The following is a 24,834-nucleotide window of genomic DNA, read 5'->3' as shown; positions in this document are numbered from 1 at the left end:
AACCCTACTCCTCAGCCCTAGTCCTGATCAACCCTCCTCCTCAGCCAGTGTGTCCTGATCAACCCTACTCCTCAGCCCTAGTCCTGATCAACCCTACTCCTCAGCCCTAGTCCTGATCAACCCTACTCCTCAGCCCTAGTCCTGATCAACCCTTCTCCTCAGCCCTAGTCCTGATCAACCCTTCTCCTCAGCCCTAGTCCTGATCAACCCTACTCCTCAGCCCTAGTCCTGATCAACCCTACTCCTCAGCCCTAGTCCTGATCAACCCTACTCCTCAGCCCTAGTCCTGATCAACCCTACTCCTCAGCCCTAGTCCTGATCAACCCTCCTCCTCAGCCAGTGTGTCCTGATCAACCCTACTCCTCAGCCCTAGTCCTGATCAACCCTACTCCTCAGCCCTAGTCCTGATCAACCCTACTCCTCAGCCCTAGTCCTGATCAACCCTCCTCCTCAGCCAGTGTGTCCTGATCAACCCTACTCCTCAGCCCTAGTCCTGATCAACCCTCCTCCTCAGCCCTAGTCCTGATCAACCCTCCTCCTCAGCCCTAGTCCTGATCAACCCTACTCCTCAGCCCTAGTCCTGATCAACCCTACTCCTCAGCCCTAGTCCTGATCAACCCTACTCCTCAGCCCTAGTCCTGATCAACCCTACTCCTCAGCCAGTGTCCTGATCAACCCTCCTCCTCAGCCAGTGTCCCCTGATCAACCCTCCTCCTCAGCCAGTGTCCCCTGATCAACCCTACTCCTCAGCCAGTGTCCCCTGATCAACCCTCCTCCTCAGCCAGTGTCCCCTGATCAACCCTCCTCCTCAGCCAGTGTCCCCTGATCAACCCTACTCCTCAGCCAGTGTCCCCTGATCAACCCTCCTCCTCAGCCAATGTGTCCAGAGTGTGTTCTGAACACTCCAAGAGCGAAGCGCTCTGTATTTAGAATGGTCAATCTGACAACGCTATGAATTTATGAATTACCCAGAGTGCACTGAGCGCATTCACACATTGGAGTCAATTTAGGAACACACCCTTAGAGTTGGGACATTGGGGTTTCTGCATTATGATGCATGGCAGCCATGTTGGCTCCCCATTAATATTACATGGGGATATTGAATGCTATGTCACTGAATGTCTAGAATTAGAACAATATTCAACATTCTAAAAGTTGGCCCAACTCTCTAAACATACGGCTCTGGGCAGAGCAGAGTGCTGATGGATCACGTCTGGGGAGACAGTCTGTTAGCCAGGGTTATGGTTAGTACCTGTCAGAGCAGTCAGTCTGGGGAGACAGTCTGTTAGCCAGGGTTATGGTTATGGTTAGTACCTGTCAGAGCAGTCAGTCTGGGGAGACAGTCTGTTAGCCAGGGTTATGGTTAGTACCTGTCAGAGCAGTCAGTCTGGGGAGACAGTCTGTTAGCCAGGGTTATGGTTAGTACCTGTCAGAGCAGTCAGTCTGGGGAGACAGTCTGTTAGCCAGGGTTATGGTTAGTACCTGTCAGAGCAGTCAGTCTGGGGAGACAGTCTGTTAGCCAGGGTTATGGTTAGTACCTGTCAGAGCAGTCAGTCTGGGGAGACAGTCTGTTAGCCAGGGTTATGGTTAGTACCTGTCAGAGCAGTCAGGCTGGGGAGACAGTCTGTTAGCCAGGGTTATGGTTATGGTTAGTACCTGTCAGAGCAGTCAGTCTGGGGAGACAGTCTGTTAGCCAGGGTTATGGTTATGGTTAGTACCTGTCAGAGCAGTCAGTCTGGGGAGACAGTCTGTTAGCCAGGGTTATGGTTATGGTTAGTACCTGTCAGAGCAGTCAGGCTGGGGAGACAGTCTGTTAGCCAGGGTTATGGATATGGTTAGTACCTGTCAGAGCAGTCAGTCTGGGGAGACAGTCTGTTAGCCAGGGTTATGGTTAGTACCTGTCAGAGCAGTCAGTCTGGGGAGACAGTCTGTTAGCCAGGGTTATGGTTATGGTTAGTACCTGTCAGAGCAGTCAGTCTGGGGAGACAGTCTGTTAGCCAGGGTTATGGTTATGGTTAGTACCTGTCAGAGCAGTCAGTCTGGGGAGACAGTCTGTTAGCCAGGGTTATGGTTATGGTTAGTACCTGTCAGAGCAGTCAGTCTGGGGAGACAGTCTGTTAGCCAGGGTTATGGTTAGTACCTGTCAGAGCAGTCAGTCTGGGGAGACAGTCTGTTAGCCAGGGTTATGGTTATGGTTAGTACCTGTCAGAGCAGTCAGTCTGGGGAGACAGTCTGTTAGCCAGGGTTATGGTTAGTACCTGTCAGAGCAGTCAGTCTGGGGAGACAGTCTGTTAGCCAGGGTTATGGTTAGTACCTGTCAGAGCAGTCAGTCTGGGGAGACAGTCTGTTAGCCAGGGTTATGGTTATGGTTAGTACCTGTCAGAGCAGTCAGTCTGGGGAGACAGTCTGTTAGCCAGGGTTATGGTTATGGTTAGTACCTGTCAGAGCAGTCAGTCTGGGGAGACAGTCTGTTAGCCAGGGTTATGGTTAGTACCTGTCAGAGCAGTCAGTCTGGGGAGACAGTCTGTTAGCCAGGGTTATGGTTAGTACCTGTCAGAGCAGTCAGTCTGGGGAGACAGTCTGTTAGCCAGGGTTATGGTTAGTACCTGTCAGAGCAGTCAGGCTGGGGAGACAGTCTGTTAGCCAGGGTTATGGTTATGGTTAGTACCTGTCAGAGCAGTCAGTCTGGGGAGACAGTCTGTTAGCCAGGGTTATGGTTATGGTTAGTACCTGTCAGAGCAGTCAGTCTGGGGAGACAGTCTGTTAGCCAGGGTTATGGTTAGTACCTGTCAGAGCAGTCAGTCTGGGGAGACAGTCTGTTAGCCAGGGTTATGGTTAGTACCTGTCAGAGCAGTCAGTCTGGGGAGACAGTCTGTTAGCCAGGGTTATGGTTATGGTTAGTACCTGTCAGAGCAGTCAGTCTGGGGAGACAGTCTGTTAGCCAGGGTTATGGTTAGTACCTGTCAGAGCAGTCAGTCTGGGGAGACAGTCTGTTAGCCAGGGTTATGGTTAGTACCTGTCAGAGCAGTCAGTCTGGGGAGACAGTCTGTTAGCCAGGGTTATGGTTATGGTTAGTACCTGTCAGAGCAGTCAGTCTGGGGAGACAGTCTGTTAGCCAGGGTTATGGTTATGGTTAGTACCTGTCAGAGCAGTCAGTCTGGGGAGACAGTCTGTTAGCCAGGGTTATGGTTAGTACCTGTCAGAGCAGTCAGTCTGGGGAGACAGTCTGTTAGCCAGGGTTATGGTTAGTACCTGTCAGAGCAGTCAGTCTGGGGAGACAGTCTGTTAGCCAGGGTTATGGTTAGTACCTGTCAGAGCAGTCAGGCTGGGGAGACAGTCTGTTAGCCAGGGTTATGGTTATGGTTAGTACCTGTCAGAGCAGTCAGTCTGGGGAGACAGTCTGTTAGCCAGGGTTATGGTTATGGTTAGTACCTGTCAGAGCAGTCAGTCTGGGGAGACAGTCTGTTAGCCAGGGTTATGGTTAGTACCTGTCAGAGTCGTCAGTCTGGGGAGACAGTCTGTTAGCCAGGGTTATGGTTATGGTTAGTACCTGTCAGAGCAGTCAGTCTGGGGAGACAGTCTGTTAGCCAGGGTTATGGTTATGGTTAGTACCTGTCAGAGCAGTCAGTCTGGGGAGACAGTCTGTTAGCCAGGGTTATGGTTAGTACCTGTCAGAGCAGTCAGTCTGGGGAGACAGTCTGTTAGCCAGGGTTATGGTTATGGTTAGTACCTGTCAGAGCAGTCAGTCTGGGGAGACAGTCTGTTAGCCAGGGTTATGGTTATGGTTAGTACCTGTCAGAGCAGTCAGTCTGGGGAGACAGTCTGTTAGCCAGGGTTATGGTTAGTACCTGTCAGAGCAGTCAGTCTGGGGAGACAGTCTGTTAGCCAGGGTTATGGTTATGGTTAGTACCTGTCAGAGCAGTCAGTCTGGGGAGACAGTCTGTTAGCCAGGGTTATGGTTATGGTTAGTACCTGTCAGAGCAGTCAGTCTGGGGAGACAGTCTGTTAGCCAGGGTTATGGTTATGGTTAGTACCTGTCAGAGCAGTCAGTCTGGGGAGACAGTCTGTTAGCCAGGGTTATGGTTAGTACCTGTCAGAGCAGTCAGTCTGGGGAGACAGTCTGTTAGCCAGGGTTATGGTTAGTACCTGTCAGAGCAGTCAGTCTGGGGAGACAGTCTGTTAGCCAGGGTTATGGTTAGTACCTGTCAGAGCAGTCAGGCTGGGGAGACAGTCTGTTAGCCAGGGTTATGGTTATGGTTAGTACCTGTCAGAGCAGTCAGTCTGGGGAGACAGTCTGTTAGCCAGGGTTATGGTTATGGTTAGTACCTGTCAGAGCAGTCAGTCTGGGGAGACAGTCTGTTAGCCAGGGTTATGGTTAGTACCTGTCAGAGCAGTCAGTCTGGGGAGACAGTCTGTTAGCCAGGGTTATGGTTAGTACCTGTCAGAGCAGTCAGTCTGGGGAGACAGTCTGTTAGCCAGGGTTATGGTTATGGTTAGTACCTGTCAGAGCAGTCAGTCTGGGGAGACAGTCTGTTAGCCAGGGTTATGGTTATGGTTAGTACCTGTCAGAGCAGTCAGTCTGGGGAGACAGTCTGTTAGCCAGGGTTATGGTTATGGTTAGTACCTGTCAGAGCAGTCAGTCTGGGGAGACAGTCTGTTAGCCAGGGTTATGGTTATGGTTAGTACCTGTCAGAGCAGTCAGTCTGGGGAGACAGTCTGTTAGCCAGGGTTATGGTTAGTACCTGTCAGAGCAGTCAGTCTGGGGAGACAGTCTGTTAGCCAGGGTTATGGTTATGGTTAGTACCTGTCAGAGCAGTCAGTCTGGGGAGACAGTCTGTTAGCCAGGGTTATGGTTATGGTTAGTACCTGTCAGAGCAGTCAGTCTGGGGAGACAGTCTGTTAGCCAGGGTTATGGTTAGTACCTGTCAGAGCAGTCAGTCTGGGGAGACAGTCTGTTAGCCAGGGTTATGGTTAGTACCTGTCAGAGCAGTCAGTCTGGGGAGACAGTCTGTTAGCCAGGGTTATGGTTATGGTTAGTACCTGTCAGAGCAGTCAGGCTGGGGAGACAGTCTGTTAGCCAGGGTTATGGTTAGTACCTGTCAGAGCAGTCAGTCTGGGGAGACAGTCTGTTAGCCAGGGATATGGTTAGTACCTGTCAGAGCAGTCAGTCTGGGGAGACAGTCTGTTAGCCAGGGTTATGGTTATGGTTAGTACCTGTCAGAGCAGTCAGTCTGGGGAGACAGTCTGTTAGCCAGGGTTATGGTTAGTACCTGTCAGAGCAGTCAGTCTGGGGAGACAGAGTCTGTTAGCCAGGGTTATGGTTATGGTTAGTACCTGTCAGAGCAGTCAGTCTGGGGAGACAGTCTGTTAGCCAGGGTTATGGTTATGGTTAGTACCTGTCAGAGCAGTCAGTCTGGGGAGACAGTCTGTTAGCCAGGGTTATGGTTATGGTTAGTACCTGTCAGAGCAGTCAGTCTGGGGAGACAGTCTGTTAGCCAGGGTTATGGTTATGGTTAGTACCTGTCAGAGCAGTCAGTCTGGGGAGACAGTCTGTTAGCCAGGGTTATGGTTATGGTTAGTACCTGTCAGAGCAGTCAGTCTGGGGAGACAGTCTGTTAGCCAGGGTTATGGTTAGTACCTGTCAGAGCAGTCAGTCTGGGGAGACAGTCTGTTAGCCAGGGTTATGGTTATGGTTAGTACCTGTCAGAGCAGTCAGTCTGGGGAGACAGTCTGTTAGCCAGGGTTATGGTTAGTACCTGTCAGAGCAGTCAGTCTGGGGAGACAGTCTGTTAGCCAGGGTTATGGTTAGTACCTGTCAGAGCAGTCAGTCTGGGGAGACAGTCTGTTAGCCAGGGTTATGGTTATGGTTAGTACCTGTCAGAGCAGTCAGTCTGGGGAGACAGTCTGTTAGCCAGGGTTATGGTTATGGTTAGTACCTGTCAGAGCAGTCAGTCTGGGGAGACAGTCTGTTAGCCAGGGTTATGGTTAGTACCTGTCAGAGCAGTCAGTCTGGGGAGACAGTCTGTTAGCCAGGGTTATGGTTAGTACCTGTCAGAGCAGTCAGTCTGGGGAGACAGTCTGTTAGCCAGGGTTATGGTTAGTACCTGTCAGAGCAGTCAGTCTGGGGAGACAGTCTGTTAGCCAGGGTTATGGTTATGGTTAGTACCTGTCAGAGCAGTCAGTCTGGGGAGACAGTCTGTTAGCCAGGGTTATGGTTATGGTTAGTACCTGTCAGAGCAGTCAGTCTGGGGAGACAGTCTGTTAGCCAGGGTTATGGTTAGTACCTGTCAGAGCAGTCAGTCTGGGGAGACAGTCTGTTAGCCAGGGTTATGGTTAGTACCTGTCAGAGCAGTCAGTCTGGGGAGACAGTCTGTTAGCCAGGGTTATGGTTAGTACCTGTCAGAGCAGTCAGTCTGGGGAGACAGTCTGTTAGCCAGGGTTATGGTTATGGTTAGTACCTGTCAGAGCAGTCAGTCTGGGGAGACAGTCTGTTAGCCAGGGTTATGGTTATGGTTAGTACCTGTCAGAGCAGTCAGTCTGGGGAGACAGTCTGTTAGCCAGGGTTATGGTTATGGTTAGTACCTGTCAGAGCAGTCAGTCTGGGGAGACAGTCTGTTAGCCAGGGTTATGGTTATGGTTAGTACCTGTCAGAGCAGTCAGTCTGGGGAGACAGTCTGTTAGCCAGGGTTATGGTTAGTACCTGTCAGAGCAGTCAGTCTGGGGAGACAGTCTGTTAGCCAGGGTTATGGTTATGGTTAGTACCTGTCAGAGCAGTCAGTCTGGGGAGACAGTCTGTTAGCCAGGGTTATGGTTAGTACCTGTCAGAGCAGTCAGTCTGGGGAGACAGTCTGTTAGCCAGGGTTATGGTTAGTACCTGTCAGAGCAGTCAGTCTGGGGAGACAGTCTGTTAGCCAGGGTTATGGTTAGTACCTGTCAGAGCAGTCAGTCTGGGGAGACAGTCTGTTAGCCAGGGTTATGGTTAGTACCTGTCAGAGCAGTCAGTCTGGGGAGACAGTCTGTTAGCCAGGGTTATGGTTATGGTTAGTACCTGTCAGAGCAGTCAGTCTGGGGAGACAGTCTGTTAGCCAGGGTTATGGTTATGGTTAGTACCTGTCAGAGCAGTCAGTCTGGGGAGACAGTCTGTTAGCCAGGGTTATGGTTAGTACCTGTCAGAGCAGTCAGTCTGGGGAGACAGTCTGTTAGCCAGGGTTATGGTTAGTACCTGTCAGAGCAGTCAGTCTGGGGAGACAGTCTGTTAGCCAGGGTTATGGTTATGGTTAGTACCTGTCAGAGCAGTCAGTCTGGGGAGACAGTCTGTTAGCCAGGGTTATGGTTATGGTTAGTACCTGTCAGAGCAGTCAGTCTGGGGAGACAGTCTGTTAGCCAGGGTTATGGTTAGTACCTGTCAGAGCAGTCAGTCTGGGGAGACAGTCTGTTAGCCAGGGTTATGGTTAGTACCTGTCAGAGCAGTCAGTCTGGGGAGACAGTCTGTTAGCCAGGGTTATGGTTATGGTTAGTACCTGTCAGAGCAGTCAGTCTGGGGAGACAGAGTCTGTTAGCCAGGGTTATGGTTATGGTTAGTACCTGTCAGAGCAGTCAGTCTGGGGAGACAGTCTGTTAGCCAGGGTTATGGTTATGGTTAGTACCTGTCAGAGCAGTCAGTCTGGGGAGACAGAGTCTGTTAGCCAGGGCCGTCAGCTCCATGGGGTCCAGCTCTGCCATGGGACACAGCTGATTGGTGTAGAGATACTCCAGGACAGCCTGCATACACACCCTGCTGGTGCCCGGGAACGAGACCTAAACACACACACAGGAAAGAACAGACAAATCAGTTGACAACTAATTGTCCTGTTTCACTGTCTGTCTGTTTCAGCCTCGGTCTGTGTGTGTGTGTGTGTGTGTGTGTCGGTCTCTCTCTGTGTTAAACTAGAGAGGCGATAATGACTGCTAAGGCTTGTTCTCCATGCTAAACTAGAGAGGTGATAATGACTGCTAAGGCTTGTTCTCCATGCTAAACTAGAGGTGATAATGACTGCTAAGGCTTGTTCTCCATGCTAAACTAGAGAGGTGATAATGACTGCTAAGGCTTGTTCTCCATGCTAAACTAGAGGTGATAATGACTGCTAAGGCTTGTTCTCCATGCTAAACTAGAGGTGATAATGACTGCTAGGGCTTGTTCTCCATGCTAAACTAGAGGTGATAATGACTGCTAAGGCTTGTTCTCCATGCTAAACTAGAGAGGCGATAATGACTGCTAAGGCTTGTTCTCCATGCTAAACTAGAGGCGATAATGACTGCTAAGGCTTATTCTCCATGCTAAACTAGAGGTGATAATGACTGCTAAGGCTTGTTCTCCATGCTAAACTAGAGGCGATAATGACTGCTAAGGCTTGATCTCCATGCTAAACTAGAGGTGATAATGACTGCTAAGGCTTGTGGGTATTTCTGTTCAGAAGACAACGACAGGGTCTCAAGACGCAGAAAGGTGTGAGATGTCACTGGTCACTGTACAAGTATCTGGTCACTGTAGAAGTATCTGGTCACTGTAGAAGTATCTGTTCACTGTACAAGTATCTGGTCACTGTACAAGTATCTGGTCACTGTAGAAGTATCTGTTCACTGTACAAGTATCTGGTCACTGTAGAAGTATCTGGTCACTGTAGAAGTATCTGTTCACTGTACAAGTATCTGGTCACTGTACAAGTATCTGGTCACTGTACAAGTATCTGGTCACTGTACAAGTATCTGGTCACTGTAGAAGTATCTGGTCACTGTAGAAGTATCTGGTCACTGTACAAGTATCTGGTCACTGTACAAGTATCTGGTCACTGTACAAGTATCTGGTCACTGTACAAGTATCTGGTCACTGTACAAGTATCTGGTCACTGTACAAGTATCTGGTCACTGTAGAAGTATCTGTTCACTGTACAAGTATCTGGTCACTGTACAAGTATCTGGTCACTGTACAAGTATCTGGTCACTGTAGAAGTATCTGGTCACTGTAGAAGTATCTGGTCACTGTAGAAGTATCTGGTCACTGTAGAAGTATCTGGTCACTGTAGAAGTATCTGGTCACTGTAGAAGTATCTGGTCACTGTAGTGTAGAAGTATCTGGTCACTGTAGAAGTATCTGGTCACTGTACAAGTATCTGGTCACTGTACAAGTATCTGGTCACTGTAGAAGTATCTGGTCACTGTAGAAGTATCTGGTCACTGTAGAAGTATCTGGTCACTGTAGAAGTATCTGGTCACTGTAGAAGTATCTGGTCACTGTAGAAGTATCTGGTCACTGTAGAAGTATCTCCACAAATGATCTCAGGTGAGACAGTCTACTGTAAACACTGGGAAACACCCAAGCTACACGATACATGATACAGCTGAAGTCGGTTGGAGTCATTAAAACTCGTTTTTCAACCACTCCACAAATGTCTTGTTAACAAACTATAGTTTTGGCAAGTCGGTTAGGATATCTACTTTGTGCATGACACAAGTAATTGTTTACAGACAGATAATTTCACTTATAATTCACTGTATCACAATTCCAGTGGGTCAGAAGTTTACATACAGTAAATTGACTGTGCCTTTAAACAGCTTGGAAAATTCCAGAAAATGATGTCATGGCTTTAGAAGCTTCTGATAGGCTAATTGACATCATTTGAGTCAATTGGAGGTGTACCTGTGGTGGATGTATTTCAAGACCTACCTTCAAACTCAGTGCCTCTTTGCTTGACATCATGGGAAAATCCAAATAAATCTGCCAAGACCTCAGAAAAAAATTGTAGGCCTCCACAAGTCTGGTTCATCCTTGGGAGCAATTTCCAAACGCCTGAAGGTACCACGTTCATCTGTACAAACAATAGTACGCAAGTATAAACACCATGGGACCACGCAGCCGTCATACCGCTCAGGAAGGAGACGCGTTCTGTCTCCTAAAGATGAGCGTACTTTGGTGCGAAAAGTGCAAATCAATTCCAGAACAACAGCAAAGGACCTTGTGAAGATGCTGGAGGAATCAGGTACAAAAGTATCTATATCCACAGTAAAACGAGTCCTATATCGACATAACCTGAAAGGCCGCTCAGCAAGGAAGAAGCCACTGCTCCAAAACCGCCATAAAAAAGCCAGACTACGGTTTGCAACTGCACATGGGGACAAAGATCGTACTTTTTGGAGAAATGTCCTCTGGTCTGATGAAACAAAAATAGAACTGTTTGGCCATAATGACCATCGTTATGTTTGGAGGAAAAAGGGGAAGGCTTGCAAGCCGAAGAACACCATCCCAACGGTGAAGCAAGGGGGTGGCAGCATCATGCTGTGGGGATGCTTTGCTGCAGGAGGGGCTGGTGCACTTCACAAAATAGATGGCATCATGAGGAAGGAAAATTATATGGATATATTGAAGCAACATCTCAAGACATCAGTCAGGAAGTTAAAGCTTGGTCGCAAATGGATCTTCCAAATGGACAATGACCCCAAGCATACTTCCAAAGTTGTGGCAAAATGGCTTAAGGACAACAAAGTCAAGGTATTGGAGTGGCCATCACAAAGCCCTGACCTCAATCCTATAGAAAATGTGTGGGCAGAACTGAAAAAGCGTGTGCGAGCAAGGAGGCCTACAAACCTGACTCAGTTACACCAGCTCTGTCAGGAGGAATGGGCCAAAATTCACCCAACTTATTGTGGGAAGCTTGTGGAAGGCTACCCGAAACATTTGACCCAAGTTAAAGGCAACGCTACCAAATACTAATTGAGTGTATGTAAACTTCTGACCCACTGGGAATGTGATGAAAGAAATAAAAGCTGAAATAAATCACTACTATTATTCTGATATTTCACATTCTTAAAATAAAGTGGTGATCCTAACTGACCTAAGACAGGGAATTTTTACTAGGATTAAAAACTGAGTTTAAATGTATTTGGCTAAGGTGTATGTAAACTTCCGACTTCAACTGTATATACACACACAACAGTATGTGGACACACCTTCAAATTAGTGGATTCCGCTATTTCAGCCATACCCGTTGCTGACAGGTGTATAAAATCGAGTACATAGCCATGCAATCTCCATAGACAAACATTGGCAGTAGAATGGCCTTCCTGAAGAGCTTAGTGACTTTCAACGTGGCACCGTCATAGGATGCCACCTTTCCAACAAGTCAGTTTGTCTAATTTCTGCCCTGCTAGAGCTGCCCCGGTCAACTGTAAGTGCTGTTATTGACAGTTGTGGCTGCTTCGTGTGATGTATTGTTGTCTCTACCTTCTTGCCCTTTGTGCTGTTGTCTGTGCCCAATAATGTTTGTACCATGATGTTATTGTACAATCCAGGAGTGGAAAACTGTTAGAGACTGACCCAGAAACACTCACAGCTGTAATCGCTGCCAAAGGTGCTTCTACAAAGTATTGACTCAGGGGGATGAATATTGATGTAAATGAGATATTTCTGTATTTCATTTTCAATACATTTGCAAAGAATTCTAAAAACACGTTTTGACTTCGTCATTATGGGGGAGTGTGTGTAGATGGGGGAGGAAAAACATTGTTTTGAATTCAGGCTGGAACACAAAAATAAAAAAGTGGAATAAGTCAAGGAATACTTTCTGAAGACACCAAGTCATTACAGAACAGGGTCAAGGGCTGTGCAGAGAGTGGTGCTGTGCAGAGAGTGGTGCTGTGCAGAGAGTGGTGCTGTGCAGAGAGTGGTGCTGTCCAGAGAGTGGTGCTGTGCAGAGAGTGGTGCTGTGCAGAGAGTGGTGCTGTCCAGAGAGTGGTGCTGTCCAGAGAGTGGTGCTGTCCAGAGAGTGCTGCTGTCCAGAGAGTGCTGCTGTCCAGAGAGTGCTGCTGTCCAGAGAGTGGTGCTGTCCAGAGAGTGGTGCTGTCCAGAGAGTGCTGCTGTCCAGAGAGTGCTGCTGTCCAGAGAGTGCTGCTGTGCAGAGAGTGCTGCTGTGCAGAGAGTGCTGCTGTGCAGAGAGTGGTGCTGTGCAGAGAGTGCTGCTGTCCAGAGAGTGCTGCTGTCCAGAGAGTGGTGCTGTCCAGAGAGTGGTGCTGTCCAGAGAGTACTGCTGTCCAGAGAGTGCTGCTGTGCAGAGAGTGCTGCTGTGCAGAGAGTGCTGCTGTCCAGAGAGTGCTGCTGTCCAGAGAGTGCTGCTGTCCAGAGAGTGCTGCTGTGCAGAGAGTGCTGCTGTCCAGAGAGTGGTGCTGTCCAGAGAGTGCTGCTGTCCAGAGAGTGCTGCTGTCCAGAGAGTGGTGCTGTGCAGAGAGTGCTGCTGTCCAGAGAGTGCTGCTGTCCAGAGAGTGCTGCTGTCCAGAGAGTGGTGCTGTCCAGAGAGTGGTGCTGTGCAGAGAGTGGTGCTGTCCAGAGAGTGCTGCTGTCCAGAGAGTGCTGCTGTCCAGAGAGTGCTGCTGTCCAGAGAGTGCTGCTGTGCTGTCCAGAGAGTGCTGCTGTGCTGTCCAGAGAGTGCTGCTGTGCAGAGAGTGGTGCTGTCCAGAGAGTGGTGCTGTCCAGAGAGTGGTGCTGTCCAGAGAGTGGTGCTGTCCAGAGAGTGGTGCTGTCCAGAGAGTGCTGCTGTCCAGAGAGTGCTGCTGTGCTGTCCAGAGAGTGGTGCTGTCCAGAGAGTGCTGCTGTCCAGAGAGTGCTGCTGTGCAGAGAGTGGTGCTGTCCAGAGAGTGGTGCTGTCCAGAGAGTGGTGCTGTCCAGAGAGTGCTGCTGTCCAGAGAGTGCTGCTGTCCAGAGAGTGCTGCTGTCCAGAGAGTGCTGCTGTGCAGAGAGTGCTGCTGTGCAGAGAGTGCTGCTGTCCAGAGAGTACTGCTGTCCAGAGAGTGGTGCTGTCCAGAGAGTGCTGCTGTCCAGAGAGTGCTGCTGTCCAGAGAGTGCTGCTGTGCAGAGAGTGCTGCTGTCCAGAGAGTGCTGCTGTCCAGAGAGTGGTGCTGTCCAGAGAGTGCTGCTGTCCAGAGAGTGCTGCTGTCCAGAGAGTGGTGCTGTGCAGAGAGTGGTGCTGTCCAGAGAGTGCTGCTGTCCAGAGAGTGCTGCTGTCCAGAGAGTGCTGCTGTCCAGAGAGTGGTGCTGTCCAGAGAGTGCTGCTGTCCAGAGAGTGCTGCTGTCCAGAGAGTGCTGCTGTCCAGAGAGTGCTGCTGTGCTGTCCAGAGAGTGGTGCTGTCCAGAGAGTGGTGCTGTCCAGAGAGTGGTGCTGTCCAGAGAGTGGTGCTGTGCAGAGAGTGGTGCTGTCCAGAGAGTGGTGCTGTCCAGAGAGTGGTGCTGTCCAGAGAGTGCTGCTGTCCAGAGAGTGGTGCTGTCCAGAGAGTGGTGCTGTCCAGAGAGTGGTGCTGTCCAGAGAGTGGTGCTGTCCAGAGAGTGGTGCTGTCCAGAGAGTGCTGCTGTGCAGGATGAAGGGACAATAGCAGATAGAGGGCCGGGACGGTGCCTCTATTCCCTATAAGATCATAAGGCTCTGGTCTAAAGTAGTGCACTATTTAGGGAACAGGGTGCCATTTGGGATGTAACCTCACCGTTCAGTACAGCGCCTCTGTAAAGCCTAGCAGTACAGACTACAGAGACTCTGTAGAAACCAGGACACCGGGTAGTAGCTAGCTACCACACTAAAATAAAGACGTCCCAATGGTCAGAGAGAGAGGCAGTGTCCTGTTGGACTGTTAGCCTGCTGGTCTGCCTGCCTGAGAGCAGTGAAACAGAACAGGACTCTGTGTTCAGACTGTGTCCTTGTCCTAACGGCTATTTAAAGAGCTCTGAATGACGTCTTATTTTTCCTCATTACTCTGATGAACCTGTCATGTCACTGTTTTTACTGCTACCTGGGGTTTAATCAACTGGAGACAACATCCCATTCCCTATATTCCCTATGGAGCCTGGTCTAAAGTAGTGCACTATATAGGGAATAGGGTGCCATTCTCTGGTCTAAAGTAGTGCACTATATAGGGAATAGGGTGCCATTCTCTGGTCTAAAGTAGTGCACTATATAGGGAATAGGGTGCCATTCTCTGGTCTAAAGTAGTGCACTATATAGGGAATAGGGTGCCATTCTCTGGTCTAAAGTAGTGCACTATATAGGGAATAGGGTGCCATTCTCTGGTCTAAAGTAGTGCACTATATAGGGAATAGGGGGGCCATTCTCTGGTCTAAAGTAGTGCACTATATAGGGAATAGGGTGCCATTCTCTGGTCTAAAGTAGTGCACTATAAAGGGAATAGGGTGCCATGTGGAACATAACCCAGGACTCACTGCATGAAATGAGAAAACCAGGCTTTGATCCTGGTGTGTTTATATGGGTCATAATATGTAAGACACATTGTGGAATGCTGTCTGTATCTTTACTGAACCATCACCTCTTGGTGAACCGTTTAAACTAATATGTAAGACACATTGTGGAATGCTGTCTGTATCTTTACTGAACCATCACCTCTTGGTGAACCGTTTAAACTAATATGTAAGACACATTGTGGAATGCTGTCTGTATCTTTACTGAACCATCACCTCTTGGTGAACCGTTTAAACTAATATGTAAGACACATTGTGGAATGCTGTCTGTATCTTTACTGAACCATCACCTCTTGGTGAACCGTTTAAACTGAATCAACAGAGGAATGCATTGTAATGACGGCAGGTATTTAATTCCCAATTAAGGTCTCTAGGGAGATGGTCTCTACAGCCCAGGGGTCTCTGGGGAGATGGTCTCTACAGCCCAGGGGTGTCTGGGGAGATGGTATCTACAGCCCAGGGGTCTCTGGGGAGATGGTATCTACAGCCCAGGGGTCTCTGGGGAGATGGTCTCTACAGCCCAGGGGTGTCTGGGGAGATGGTCTCTACAGCCCAGGGGTGTCTGGGGAGATGGTCTCTACAGCCCAGGGGTGTCTGGGGAGATGGTCTCTACAACGTCTGGGGAGATGGTCTCTACAGCCCAGGGGTGTCTGGGGAGATGGTATCTACAGCCCATCTCTCCAATAATCCCCAACACAGTAAACACAAAGCTTTGTTCAGTGTGTGTGTGTGTGTGTGTGTGTGTGTGTGTGTGTGTGTGTGTCTAGCGCAGGGTTCCCAATAGGTGGTCCGCGGTTCATTTTATCTGGACCCCTACGTTTTGAGCAAAAAATAATAATCGTCCCTGGCTGAATGTAATTGTGCATCCCTGCTTTAATATCTATGTCTGTTTGGAGCGGTCAACCTAGCACCATCGGCTGCTGGCCTGGCAGTGTTTCAACATGAATACAGCAAACAGAACAGAGGTAATGAAACCGTCAGGACACATGACTATCCAGACTGCAGCTGACCCGTTACCATAACAACACAAACCATATACAACAGCAGAACTAGAACAGAACTACGGTGCCGTCGGAAAGTATTCAGACCTTGACTTTTACCCCATTTTGTTACGTTACAGCCTTATTCTAAAATGGATGAAATGGGTTTTTTCCCCCCGCAGCAATCTACACACACAATACCCGATAATGACAAAGCAAAAACAGTTTTTTTGTTATTAAAAATAAGAGAAATATGGCATTTCCATAAGTATTCAGACCCTTTACTCAGTACTATGGTGAAGCAGCTGTGGGGACGACGTCATCGATGCACTTATTAATGAAGCCGGTGACTGATGTGTTCAACTCCTCACTGGTACGTCCTGTTTTACCCTGGTCAAAAGGAGTTTACTACTTAGGGAATAGGGTGCCATTACTACTTAGGGAATAGGGTGCCATTACTACTTAGGGAATAGGGTGCCATTACTACTTAGGGAATAGGGTGCCATTACTACTTAGGGAATAGGGTGCCAATACTACTTAGGGAATAGGGTGCCATTACTACTTAGGGAATAGGGTGCCATTACTACTTAGGGAATAGGGTGCCATTACTACTTAGGGAATAGGGTGCCATTACTACTTAGGGAATAGGGTGCCATTACTACTTAGGGAATAGGGTGCCATTACTACTTAGGGAATAGGGTGCCATTTGGGATGCAGTTAACCCTAACCCAGACTGTGCTGTCCAATCACCTCGTTGTTAGCGCTCTCCATGAAGGATCCACCCAACACAGCAGAATAACCCTAACACTAGATGTTACTCTGTGTTTTCGACTCACCTCGTTGTTAGCGCTCTCCATGAAGGATCCACCAAACACAGCAGCCATCCAATCACAGGAGGAGATGAGCAGAGGTCTGTGAGCATTGATGGTTCCATCCTCCAATCTGAAGGTGACGTCTGAGACACAGAGACATTATAACAACCCCCTGGATGGGACATCTGCCCCAGAGACATTATAACAACCCCCTGGATGGGACATCTGCCCCAGAGACATTATAACAACCCCCTGGATGGGACATCTGCCCCAGAGACATTATAACAACCCCCTGGATGGGACATCTGCCCCAGAGACATTATAACAACCCCCTGGATGGGACATCTGCCCCAGAGACATTATAACAACCCCCTGAATGGGACATCTGCCCCAGAGACATTATAACAACCCCCTGGATGGGACATCTGCCCCAGAGACATTATAACAACCCCCTGAATGGGACATCTGCCCCAGAGACATTATAACAACCCCCTGGATGGGACATCTGCCCCAGAGACATTATAACAACCCCCTGAATGGGACATCTGCCCCAGAGACATTATAACAACCCCCTGGATGGGACATCTGCCCCAGAGACATTATAACAACCCCCTGAATGGGACATCTGCCCCAGAGACATAACAACCCCCTGAATGGGACATCTGCCCCAGAGACATTATAACAACCCCCTGAATGTGACATCTGCCCCAGAGACATTATAACAACCCCCTGAACGTGACATCTGCCCCAGAGACATTATAACAACCCCCTGGATGGGACATCTGCCCCAGAGACATTATAACAACCCCCTGGATGGGACATCTGCCCCAGAGACATAACAACCCCCTGAACGTGACATCTGCCCCAGAGACATTACAACAACCCCCTGGATGGGACATCTGCCCCAGAGACATTATAACAACCCCCTGAACGTGACATCTGCCCCAGAGACATTATAACAACTCCCTGGATGGGACATCTGCCCCAGAGACATTATAACAACCCCCTGGATGGGACATCTGCCCCAGAGACATTATAACAACCCCCTGGATGGGACATCTGCCCCAGAGACATTATAACAACCCCCTGGATGGGACATCTGCCCCAGAGACATTATAACAACCCCCTGGATGGGACATCTGCCCCAGAGACATTATAACAACCCCCTGAATGGGACATCTGCCCCAGAGACATTATAACAACCCCCTGGATGGGACATCTGCCCCAGAGACATTATAACAACCCCCTGAATGGGACATCTGCCCCAGAGACATTATAACAACCCCCTGGATGGGACATCTGCCCCAGAGACATTATAACAACCCCCTGAATGGGACATCTGCCCCAGAGACATTATAACAACCCCCTGGATGGGACATCTGCCCCAGAGACATTATAACAACCCCCTGAATGGGACATCTGCCCCAGAGACATAACAACCCCCTGAATGGGACATCTGCCCCAGAGACATTATAACAACCCCCTGAATGTGACATCTGCCCCAGAGACATTATAACAACCCCCTGAACGTGACATCTGCCCCAGAGACATTATAACAACCCCCTGGATGGGACATCTGCCCCAGAGACATTATAACAACCCCCTGGATGGGACATCTGCCCCAGAGACATTATAACAACCCCCTGAACGTGACATCTGCCCCAGAGACATTACAACAACCCCCTGGATGGGACATCTGCCCCAGAGACATTATAACAACCCCCTGAACGTGACATCTGCCCCAGAGACATTATAACAACCCCCTGGATGGGACATCTGCCCCAGAGACATTATAACAACCCCCTGGATGGGACATCTGCCCCAGAGACATTATAACAACCCCCTGGATGGGACATCTGCCCCAGAGACATTATAACAACCCCCTGGATGGGACATCTGCCCCAGAGACATTATAACAACCCCCTGGATGTGACATCTACCCCAGAGACATTATAACAACCCCCTGGATGGGACATCTGCCCCAGAGACATTATAACAACCCCCTGAATGTGACATCTGCCCCAGAGACATTATAACAACCCCCTGAATGGGACATCTGCCCCAGAGACATTACAACAACCCCCTGGATGGGACATCTGCCCCAGAGACATTATAACAACCCCCTGAATGTGACATCTGCCCCAGAGACATTATAACAACCCCCTGGATGGGACATCTGCCCCAGAGACATTATAACAACCCCCTGGATGGGACATCTGCCCCAGAGACATTATAACAACCCCCTGAATGGGACATCTGCCCCAGAGACATTATAACAACCCCCTGGATGGGACATCTGCCCCAGAGACATTATAACAACCCCCTGAATGGGACATCTGCCCCAGAGACATTATAACAACCCCCTGGATGGGACATCTGCCCCAGAGACATTATAACAACCCCCTGAATGGGACATCTGCCCCAGAGACAATATAACAACCCCCTGGATGGGACATCTGCCCCAGAGACATTATAACAACCCCCTGAATGGGACATCTGCCCCAGAGACATAACAACCCCCTGAATGGGACATCTGCCCCAGAGACATTATAACAACCCCCTGAATGTGACATCTGCCCCAGAGACATTATAACAACCCCCTGAATGCGACATCTGCCCCAGAGACATTATAACAACCCCCTGGATGGGACATCTGCCCCAGAGACATTATAACAACCCCCTGGATGGGACATCTGCCCCAGAGACATTATAACAACCCCCTGAACGTGACATCTGCCCCAGAGACATTACAACAACCCCCTGGATGGGACATCTGCCCCAGAGACATTATAACAACCCCCTGAACGTGACATCTGCCCCAGAGACATTATAACAACCCCCTGGATGGGACATCTGCCCCAGAGACATTATAACAACCCCCTGGATGGGACATCTGCCCCAGAGACATTATAACAACCCCCTGGATGGGACATCTGCCCCAGAGACATTATAACAACCCCCTGGATGGGACATCTGCCCCAGAGACATTATAACAACCCCCTGGATGGGACATCTGCCCCAGAGACATTATAACAACCCCCTGAATGGGACATCTGCCCCAGAGACATTATAACAACCCCCTGGATGGGACATCTGCCCCAGAGACATTATAACAACCCCCTGAATGGGACATCTGCCCCAGAGACATTATAACAACCCCCTGGATGGGACATCTGCCCCAGAGACATTATAACAACCCCCTGAATGGGACATCTGCCCCAGAGACATTATAACAACCCCCTGGATGGGACATCTGCCCCAGAGACATTATAACAACCCCCTGAATGGGACATCTGCCCCAGAGACATAACAACCCCCTGAATGGGCCATCTGCCCCAGAGACATTATAACAACCCCCTGAATGTGACATCTGCCCCAGAGACATTATAACAACCCCCTGAACGTGACATCTGCCCCAGAGACATTATAACAACCCCCTGGATGGGACATCTGCCCCAGAGACATTATAACAACCCCCTGGATGGGACATCTGCCCCAGAGACATTATAACAACCCCCTGAACGTGACATCTGCCCCAGAGACATTACAACAACCCCCTGGATGGGACATCTGCCCCAGAGACATTATAACAACCCCCTGAACGTGACATCTGCCCCAGAGACATTATAACAACCCCCTGGATGGGACATCTGCCCCAGAGACATTATAACAACCCCCTGGATGGGACATCTGCCCCAGAGACATTATAACAACCCCCTGGATGGGACATCTGCCCCAGAGACATTATAACAACCCCCTGGATGGGACATCTGCCCCAGAGACATTATAACAACCCCCTGGATGTGACATCTACCCCAGAGACATTATAACAACCCCCTGGATGGGACATCTGCCCCAGAGACATTATAACAACCCCCTGAATGTGACATCTGCCCCAGAGACATTATAACAACCCCCTGAATGGGACATCTGCCCCAGAGACATTACAACAACCCCCTGGATGGGACATCTGCCCCAGAGACATTATAACAACCCCCTGAATGTGACATCTGCCCCAGAGACATAATAACAACCCCCTGAATGGGACATCTGCCCCAGAGAAACACATTAAACACAACAACATAAACCCCATCCAAAGTTCCAAACACATGATATCTTACTAGTCAATACATTTAAAAAGCAACAGATTCATTCTCTCGCATCAAGCACAGAAAATAGAGCCATTGCACTTTGATCTGTGATGCAGCATGGTTTACCTGTGAAGGCGCTAAAGCATGGTTTACCTGTGAAGGAGCTAAAGCATGGTTTACCTGTGAAGGAGCTAAAGCATGGTTTACCTGTGAAGGCGCTAAAGCATGGTTTACCTGTGAAGGCGTTAAAGCATGGTTTACCTGTGAAGGAGCTAAAGCATGGTTTACATGTGAAGGCGTTAAAGCATGGTTTACCTGAGAAGGCGTTAAAGCATGGTTTACCTGTGAAGGCGCTAAAGCATGGTTTACCTGTGAAGGCGCTAAAGCATGGTTTACCTGTGAAGGCGCTAAAGCATGGTTTACCTGTGAAGGCGTTAAAGCATGGTTTACCTGTGAAGGTGTACAGCATGGTTTACCTGTGAAGCCGCTAAAGCATGGTTTACCTGTGAAGGAGCTAAAGCATGGTTTACCTGTGAAGGCGTTAAAGCATGGTTTACCTGTGAAGGAGCTAAAGCATGGTTTACCTGTGAAGGCGTTAAAGCATGGTTTACCTGAGAAGGCGTTAAAGCATGGTTTACCTGTGAAGGTGTACAGCATGGTTTACCTGTGAAGGCGTTAAAGCATGGTTTACCTGTGAAGGCGCTAAAGCATGGTTTACCTGTGAAGGAGCTAAAGCATGGTTTACCTGTGAAGGCGCTAAAGCATGGTTTACCTGTGAAGGCGTTAAAGCATGGTTTACCTGTGAAGGCGTTAAAGCATGGTTTACCTGTGAAGGCGCTAAAGCATGGTTTACCTGTGAAGGCGTTAAAGCATGGTTTACCTGTGAAGGCGTTAAAGCATGGTTTACCTGTGAAGGTGTTCTTGTTGAGACACTCCTTGATGCGGTTGGCTTTCCTGACATGGAAGGCCTTGGTGATCTCCTGGTTCATGAAGCCCTCACGGTTCATGATGTTTTCCACCATCATCCTCAGGTCAAACACCTCCAGGACCTCCGCTATCTGGGCGATCTTCATCAGATCCTGCTCCTCTTCATCCAGCTCCCCAGTGTAGAGGAACCTCAACACGGCGCTGAACGGACCCAGCTGGATGGAGTAGTCCATCTTCACCACCGTCATGTGGGCCGGGGAGCCCGTCACAGGGTTGGTCACGTTCTCCTTGTGGATGCTGTAGAAGGCCTTGCTCCAGGAGGCCAAGGACAGCTTGGTGCGCCGGTGCTTCCCAGAGAAGCTCATCATCTTCAGGGTGCCGTCGCTCTTAGAGGCCCGGAGGGAGCAGGGGGAGAGGTTTGGGAGCACAGCCACGTCCTCCTCTGTGTCCAGACTCAGGGTCCTGAGGAGACAGTCCCGGGCATGCCGCTCCGTCACCACCAGGCACTGGGACTCGTCACTGAAGTCCATCTGGAAAAATCAAAATCACATTTAGAACGTTTTTTTAAATGTAAAAACAACAACAGATGTCACAAAGTGCTCTTCAGATACCAGCCTAAAACCCCAGAGAGCCAGCAATGCAGAGGCAGAAGAACAGTGGCTAGGGGGAAAAAACCCCTAGAAAGGCAGGAACCTAGGAAGAAACCTAGAGAGGAACCAGGCAAAGACACTACCTGGAACAGGTCGTAGAACTTGGAGGAGGAGGTGGAGAGGTAGATCCTGTGGGCGAAGACGTGGATGTGGTCCTGGAGGATGAACATGACATCAGCACACAGAGGACTGTCCAATAGGAGGCCAGGACCCTCCCTGTTGTTGATGACACACTCTGGAATCTTGATGAGAGGGGGCGGTGCTTTGGGCGGCAGGAAGGGCGCCTGTAGGAGGGGCTTCTGGACCTTCCGGAGGTGGGATTTCCAGAACTGCAGGTGTCGGCGGGAGATGAGCGCGGCTCGAATGGCGTTGTCGAAGACGTCCTTGATGCCAAACTGGTCGAACACACTGGTCTCATAGTAGGAGATGCCCAGCTCCTTAGCCACCTCCCGGCCACTCTCTGGAGGAAGGATGTCTCCGGGCTTTATAGGCCTGGTGGGGACGAAATAAGAGCTATTCTCAATACACAAGAATACAAAGTCATTATTTATTGAAAAGTATGTAAACCTAGGTTTGATTCATAGAATAAAATGTCAGTTGAAACTATGTACAGTAACTACTAACACAAACATGTATAGATCTAGTCAATGAAAAGCAGCCACATGATGATGTAATGCTGATTCTACTCTATACCTGGCGAGTGGCCTCCTGGCCCGGTTGACAGCCTCCAGGTCAGCATAGCGCAGGTCCAGCTGACAGCCCACCAGGATGACAGGCGTCCTGGGACAGAAGTGCTTGATCTCCATGTGCCACATGGTCTTGACATGATGCAGAGAGTTGGGGTTGGCAATGGAGAAACACAGCACCACCACATCAGACCTGGAGAGAACAGAGACAGCAGATAGAGACAGACAGACAGACATCAGATAGAGACAGACAGACAGACACATCAGATAGAGACAGACAGACAGACAGACAGCAGATAGAGACAGACAGACAGACAGACATCAGATAGAGACAGACAGACAGACATCAGATAGAGACAGACAGACAGACAGACACATCAGATAGAGACAGACAGACACATCAGATAGAGACAGACAGACAGACAGACATCAGATAGAGACAGAAAGACACATCAGATAGAGACAGACAGACAGACATCAGATACAGACAGACAGACAGACATCAGATAGAGACAGACAGACAGACAGACACATCAGATAGAGACAGACAGACACATCAGATAGAGACAGAAAGACACATCAGATAGAGACAGACAGACAGACATCAGATACAGACAGACAGACAGACATCAGATAGAGACAGACAGACAGACAGACACATCAGATAGAGACAGACAGACACATCAGATAGAGACAGACAGACAGACAGACATCAGATAGAGACAGACAGACAGACATCAGATAGACAGACAGACATCAGATAGAGACAGACACATCAGATAGAGACAGACAGACACATCAGATAGAGACAGACAGACACATCAGATAGAGACAGACACATCAGATAGAGACAGACAGACACATCAGATAGAGACAGAGACATCAGATAGAGACAGACAGACACATCAGATAGAGACAGACAGACAGACACATCAGATAGAGACAGACAGACATCAGATAGAGACAGACAGACACATCAGATAGAGACAGATAGAGACATCAGATAGAGACAGACAGACAGACATCAGATATCAGAGACAGACAGACACATCAGATAGAGACAGACAGACACATCAGATAGAGACAGACAGACAGACAGACATCAGATATCAGAGACAGACAGACACATCAGATAGAGACAGATAGAGACAGATAGAGACAGACAGACACATCAGATAGAGACAGACAGACAGACAGACATCAGATATCAGAGACAGACAGACACATCAGATAGAGACAGACAGACACATCAGATAGAGACAGACACATCAGATAGAGACAGACAGACACATCAGATAGAGACAGACAGACACATCAGATAGAGACAGACAGACAGACACATCAGATAGAGACAGACAGACAGACATCAGATAGAGACAGACAGACAGACATCAGATAGAGACAGACAGACACATCAGATAGAGACAGACAGACAGACAGACATCAGATATCAGAGACAGACAGACACATCAGATAGAGACAGACAGACAGACATCAGATAGAGACAGACAGACACATCAGATAGAGACAGACAGACAGACAGACATCAGATAGAGACAGACAGACACATCAGATAGAGACAGAAAGACACACATCAGATATCAGAGACAGACAGACACATCAGATAGAGACAGACAGACAGACAGACATCAGATAGAGACAGAAAGACACATCAGATAGAGACAGACAGACACATCAGATAGAGACAGAAAGACACACATCAGATATCAGAGACAGACAGACACATCAGATAGAGACAGACAGACACATCAGATAGAGACAGACAGACACATCAGATAGAGACAGACAGACACATCAGATAGAGACAGACAGACACATCAGATAGAGACAGACAGAGACATCAGATAGAGACAGACAGACAGACAGACATCAGATAGAGACAGACAGACACATCAGATAGAGACAGACAGACACATCAGATAGAGACAGACAGACACATCAGATAGAGACAGACAGACACATCAGATAGAGACAGACAGAGACATCAGATAGAGACAGACAGACAGACAGACATCAGATAGAGACAGACAGACACATCAGATAGAGACAGAAAGACACACATCAGATATCAGAGACAGACAGACACATCAGATAGAGACAGACAGACACATCAGATAGAGACAGACAGAGACATCAGATAGAGACAGACAGACAGACAGACACATCAGATAGAGACAGACAGACACATCAGATAGAGACAGACAGACACATCAGATAGAGACAGACAGACACATCAGATAGAGACAGACAGACACATCAGATAGAGACAGACAGAGACATCAGATAGAGACAGACAGACAGACAGACACATCAGATAGAGACAGACAGACACATCAGATAGAGACAGACAGACACATCAGATAGAGACAGACAGACACATCAGATAGAGACAGACAGA

The 24,834-nt window shown here is 49.0% G+C and overlaps 1 protein-coding gene across 1 annotated transcript in view; it reads right to left on the bottom strand.

Annotated features, from left to right (window-relative positions):
• The window catches only part of LOC311115687 (rho-related BTB domain-containing protein 1-like), a gene marked incomplete at its 3' end in the record, with an annotated part of 30,630 nt that extends 8,071 nt beyond the window's left edge, over positions 1 to 22,559 (bottom strand). The window contains exons 1-5 of the mRNA XM_084190842.1: positions 22,423 to 22,559; positions 21,813 to 22,221; positions 21,060 to 21,609; positions 16,086 to 16,204; positions 7,647 to 7,797 (exon numbers count right to left, since the gene is read on the bottom strand). Of these exons, the coding sequence (XP_084046968.1) occupies positions 7,647 to 7,797; positions 16,086 to 16,204; positions 21,060 to 21,609; positions 21,813 to 22,221; positions 22,423 to 22,544 (1,351 nt within the window). The 5' untranslated portion in view covers positions 22,545 to 22,559. The remainder of the gene's footprint in view (positions 1 to 7,646; positions 7,798 to 16,085; positions 16,205 to 21,059; positions 21,610 to 21,812; positions 22,222 to 22,422) is intronic.
• Between the last annotated feature and the right edge of the window lie 2,275 nt (positions 22,560 to 24,834).

Source organism: Coregonus lavaretus, assembly GCF_964263955.1.
Source record: "Coregonus lavaretus genome assembly, contig: HAP1_SCAFFOLD_887, whole genome shotgun sequence".
Lineage (NCBI taxonomy): Eukaryota > Metazoa > Chordata > Actinopteri > Salmoniformes > Salmonidae > Coregonus > Coregonus lavaretus.
The sequence above is the reverse complement of the archived record's forward strand: the minus strand, read 5'-3'. Positions and strand labels throughout refer to the sequence as shown.